This window comes from Protopterus annectens, chromosome 3.part0 (assembly GCF_019279795.1).
Source record: "Protopterus annectens isolate FY-2018-M chromosome 3.part0, PAN1.0, whole genome shotgun sequence".
In the NCBI taxonomy this organism is placed as follows: Eukaryota; Metazoa; Chordata; order Ceratodontiformes; family Protopteridae; genus Protopterus; species Protopterus annectens.
Genome location: NC_056731.1, coordinates 1504227966 through 1504233533, shown reverse-complemented (window position 1 = coordinate 1504233533; position 5568 = coordinate 1504227966). Strand labels below are relative to the sequence as shown.

Below are 5568 nucleotides of genomic sequence, written 5' to 3'. Positions count from 1 at the left end.
AGCTCCACCTTACCCCTCGCCCTCATTGTACTCCTCAAAGCCGCTGTATATTGTATCCTGCTGTTCACGTTTTTAATAATAAAATTCGTTTAACTTATTTACAAGCATAACAGGATTTATAGCACTACATTTGAGTAGTGTACTTGCTAACTAATACTGCTCGTGTGTGTGTGTGTGCGCGTGTGTGTGCGTGTGCTTTAAACATTAAATAACTTAAAAACACATTATTAGTAATGCTGGATACCGCTTAAGCTGTTAGCAATCAATGCTCCTCAAGGAAGCAGAGTTAATTCATATCAAACTATTAATCAGGTGAGGAACACATAAGGTAATCCATATTTTCTTTCCAACAAGGTTATCTACAGGGTAAAATGCACCTAACAGTGCCATTTGTTGTGCTTTATAAAGTGCAGTGTCAGTGACTATTACGAAGGCAGAAAAATAAACCACAGCAAACATAAATGTAATAACTGGAGGCATTAGTTTGTAGCAGGCACTGCCATTCAGCCACACACATTCTGAAACACAAATATGCTGCAAACAGATTTTAAAACTCTTCCTTCATTTATTTTCAAAAGTGCAAAACATACAAAATATATTTATAAAATACATATATTTACAATGATTTTTACAAACACCAGCAATTCATGTATAAAACTTGGATGTACGGTTAAGTACACCTGCAAGAGGCACTTTAAAACGGTAACACAATGCTAAGACTCATAAGTTACTATCAGATTTCCCTTGAAAGCCTAGCCAATTACCCTACGTAAGGGTTAAACCCGACAACTTATGTTTCTAAGGTAAATACCTTAACCAGTATACCATCCTCTTACTTTTAAAAACATAATACTTGATGTTTAACTGTAAGACTGATACCCCAGCTTGAAATAAGCTTGTTATATTAAGGTAGACAACTGAACTGGTTCTTTCTTGCAGCAAATGTTACCAGAGAAGTGGACTATCTGGGCTAACTGCATCGAGTTTTTATGAACAGCGCCTCAAAGTGTGTTACAAACTATTTGAATAAATTATATAAATAATTTAAACTAGAATTTACAAAATTAATAACGTATCTGGCACCTCCCAGTAAAAACTACTGCCTGCATTTCCTAATTCATACTGTACAGTATAATACTTTCCTGGTCATCACATGATAACACTTCGTACAACCCCTGCACTACCTGGTGCTGTTATTGCATCATTGCAAACAAAAAAAACAGTCGTCAAGAAGTCCGATGTCTTTACGAGAAGTTGAAGCTATTACTACTGGCAATCATCCCTTATGATGTGCTATAGTTACAGTAGTACATTGCAGTAGTAGCGTCAGAGAGCACGGAGGATATTAAACCACCCTCACCAACGTCTTGCCCTCCGAACTGTAGTCCCTGCATATCTGACTTAGGAGCAGAGACAAGATACTGTTCGAACTCATTGCGGTCCACGTCCCCCAAAAGGTCAGCATGATGCATATGGTCCATTCCTGCATCAACTGGCTGACCCTCGGTTGCAGAAGAATTTTGACAGGAATGCTGTTGCAGCGATGGATGGTGACTTCTATGGTTGCCTGTGGGGAGCATATGGCCATAGTACATAGCCAGCGAACTAGGGCAACTCATCAAACCCTGCAGGGAGTTAAACTGCATGGTATCTGCTGGCGACATTTGCCTGCGTAGTAGGGAACTAGTTTGTCCATCTAACTGAGAATAGTCTGTTGCAGGCTGCTGGTGATAGCTATAATGCATCATATGACAGTCCTCTTCTTGGAGTTGTGAAGAAAAAAACATTGCATCCGTCTCCCCCAGGTCCAACGGAGATGTCTCCGGAGTGCAGGGCAGACTGTAGCTATCATACGCTGGAGGGTCGCGGTAGTGGTTGCTCATATGGGCCAGTTGATAACTCGTTTCATGGTGGTGGTGATGGTAGCGCTGGAGGCTGAGGGTCTCGTCACCAGTGGTTACAATTCCGGACCCTTGCTGCTCTGCTGTCATACTAGCCATCATTAGACCCCCATCTAATCGTTTAATCCTCTTCACCTGTTTCCTCCGACGAGGTCTGTACTTGTAGTTTGGGTGATCTTGCATGTGCTGCACCCGTAACCTCTCGGCTTCCTCCACGAAGGGGCGCTTCTCCACAAGAGACAGTGATTTCCACGATTTACCTAAAACAAGAAAAAGTATTAATGGAAATGTCCCTTTCTGTCTTAGACACACATTGTCTTCCTTTCTCTTTATCTTAAATTACAAGGTATTCGAACATTTTGAGTCTGGATGAATTCAAGTTAGGGTTGCCGCCTTCTTAAATGCCCAAAGTAGTGCAGTTTTATGGAAACGTGATATTTTGCTTAAGAAAAAAAAAACACAACCAGGGTAAAAGACTATACATCGCTTCTTGTGTGTAAAAATAAACGGAAATGTTTATAGAATGTAAACAATGAGTGCTTTCAGATCATATTATGGTTCAGATACAAAATAAATGCAAGTATTACAGGAACCACAGGAACTATAGATAGATAAATAGATCTAGTTAATCTAAATTGACTGATTTTTTGGCTTAAAATCTCTGGACTTTTTTAACGTGACTTCCTTACCCGGGATGCAACTGCTTAATAGTGCTTAAACATGGATTCTCCTGTGTAAAGAGAGGTGGGAACCCTAATTCAAGTATTCTGTTTGGCATATCTGTAATTAACATCAAACGCTGTTGTCGCTGCTATTTCTGACTGTTCACTGAAAATTAAAAAGAAGCCAGTTTCAAACGTGTTTAATTTCACGCCTGCAGCTTGCATCATTTTTATTACATAAGAACCTCAATACATCGAGACACTGCACCATAGGTGCATTATGATCCCAGTCCCACTGAAAGGGGTCTTGTGCCAGTCCACTCATCTGGTTAGCAAACAATAAATTAATCACATTATTTTGAGAAAAGACGGTCATTATTAAGAAAATGAGGTCTTTCAGGACCCAAAATATAACAGCTACTATGCTGTCGCTATTAAAATAAACTTTTGAGCAGACGCAGGACCACAGTTTTGCAACGTTAAGAAGTTTGGGGGACACAATGCTGTAATATCACTAATTTTGTCTAAGAAATATACTCTGTCCCTCATACAACTTCCGCTTTAGGTGCAAAACAACGAGGGATGAGGTCATTACCTAATGCAGACATTACAGTTACGTCTTATTCTTCACAAAAAAATCATATTATTGGGGATCCTTCTCATTTTATCAAAATTGCAAGTGTCGCTGCCAAAAGATAAAAAGGTGCCTCATGTGTTGTTCTATTTATATTGACTGTATTTAGGTTGGCCTTCGATTCCCTGCGTTTTGAACACTGAGGAAAACAGCTTTGATGCTAAAATTGTCTCCCACTCTCCACAGATGTTCAGTTCTTCGTATGTACGTGGGAATACTGAAAGCACACGCATTAATAAATGCCTCCTATTCCACGTACTGTAAAGTACGTCGTATACAAATTGGGTTCCATCGTTTTATATCACTGTATTATCAAAGTGGATACTTGCTGTTGCAAAAATGGACTTGTTTAAAATCATATTACAGCCAGGATTACTATATTTTCAAATCAATAGCGGGATATTTTTTTACATACATGCAAGATTGTGCAGGGGAAAACATAACCAGTGCAAAAGGATGAGAGTTCACTTTTTGACAAAAAAAACTTAATGTTGCAGAATTGGAGATGTTCCTGCTATTTTGTATACCAAAACCTATAGTTTTACAGACTTTGTAAACTATGGTTCCACAATGCGCATAAAATACAATCATAAATATTTTATTTCCTTACTCATCGAAATGTTGCGACACCCCATACCGCTCATCTTTCCTTGATTTTCAAAACTCTGCCCTGCCCCTTGTAAAATTTTGTGATATTGTAGAAAAAAGGAGTAGGGGGTAAAGTCACTAAACAACACTACTAATTTCATTTCGATAGCTTTTTTATTCTTCGACGTAATATGTGCTCATGCAAATCCACTTTTTTCCAACAACTTTGCAAATAAAGAATACCCATAAATAAAAAATAACCAGATTCAGAAACGTTGCTATTCGCTTTTTTGTTTGTGTTTTTTTTTTTTTTTTTTGCTTTGACCATGATGTTTTGAATGAAAAGTTTGAGACCAAGTCACAAAATATTTAAAAATGTAAACATATCATCTAAAGTTGCACCTGTTATTCAAGAAAGCTGTTACCCCCGTGCAATTTAAAAATGGCTACATTTACAGGGGCATGGCTACCATTAAGCACACCCAGAATTTAACTTGCAAGCATTTGCTACTTCAAGCCATTTTAGATTTCCTAGGCTTTGTCAGACTAAAATGATTCCGGAGAGATTCTAGCCAGGTTACACTTTTCATTACACACTTTAAAATGAATAATGTGTAGGGGGATCAGCGCCATTAGCACTAAACTCTGATCAACCATTTTTGCCTTAAACCCACACAGCACGAACTCCAGATTCAATGATTCCAAAATGCGCGTAATTTAGAAACAGAATTACACAAATCTAGTTTGTAATTACTTTCCAGTAGAATCACTGCACTTTTTGAAGTGAACAGTAAAGTTTCATTTTAACGGACACTCATTGGACATTTAGAAGGTGATCTCTAAACGAAACTGTTGCTGTTCAGTCGTTATTCCTATTGAATGCATCTTCACCGATATTTTTCTTAAACTATACTTCATTTTAATAATAATAACAGTAACAATAATACGTATGGATAAATGGTTACCTCAAAGATCAGATATTGCAGGCCTAATCAGGGTAAGCGCTATTTACTCACCAAGCATTTTGCTGAGCTCTGCGTTGTGCAAGTCTGGGTTCTGCTGTGCCAGCCGTTTGCGTTCGTCCTTAGCCCAGACCATGAAGGCATTCATGGGTCTACGAATCCTCGGCTCAGTTTTGGACCGGCTTGGGTTTGATAAGGCTACAACTCCTGGCTCGGTTTTCACGTTTCCATCTCCAATCGGGCTGGTGGCCTCGGCCCACTGGCAGTGTGCCATGGTGGTTGACGACATAATCATGGGCAGCCTAGAACACCTTCCCTGATTCTGATCGTCGCTAGCGTAACCTGCATCTGGACTGCTCATCTCAACTGGAGAGGCCAGTGGGATTCTGTACTCTTCTTCAGGGTCAATGCGGCTGAGGCAATATTTTGACTGTTTACAGGACGGGTGACAGACGAAAGGTGCGGCTCTTTGACAAAAAGCGGGATTATGATTATTGCATGTATCTCAATTCACTCTCTGTACGTATAAGATCAGCCCAGGCCAGCCTTGCACTCCAACGGACTGTCCAACGGAGATCTGCAATTAAGCAAAGACTGGACCAATGGAAATAAACGCGGGGCGGAGTGTTTACTGGAAAGGTGTTAGGGGCGCGGCTTTGGATCGCAGCGTCATCGTCCGTACTCCACCCCCACCACCCACACACTGTCCCACTACCACCTGCTGAGTACCTGTTTGTAGATGATACTGGGAACCTTGGTAGATCAGTGCAGGGTAGGTGTAGGGTATTCAAGGAAGTTAAACGAATTTAGCAGGACTATAA

General features: G+C 39.9%; 1 protein-coding gene across 1 annotated transcript; it reads right to left on the bottom strand.

Annotated features, from left to right (window-relative positions):
- Window positions 1-543: 543 nt before the first annotated feature.
- On the bottom strand, window positions 544-5312 carry SOX17 (SRY-box transcription factor 17). Its single transcript, XM_044065527.1, has 2 exons — window positions 4802-5312; window positions 544-2161 (listed from the first exon to the last, which is right to left on the bottom strand). The coding sequence occupies exons 1-2, from the start codon at window positions 5106-5108 to the stop codon at window positions 1284-1286; spliced, it is 1185 nt and encodes a 394-aa protein (XP_043921462.1). The 5' UTR covers window positions 5109-5312; the 3' UTR covers window positions 544-1283.
- Between the last annotated feature and the right edge of the window lie 256 nt (window positions 5313-5568).

Bases quoted from the DNA above. Each gene is read 5' to 3' on its own strand.
- SOX17 (XM_044065527.1), bottom strand. From the start codon at position 5,108: ATGAGCAGTCCAGATGCAGGTTACGCTAGCGACGATCAGAATCAGGGA. The intron at 2,162-4,801 runs GTGAGTAAATAG...TTCTTGTTTTAG, and splicing joins AGAGCTCAGCAAAATGCTTG to GTAAATCGTGGAAATCACTG.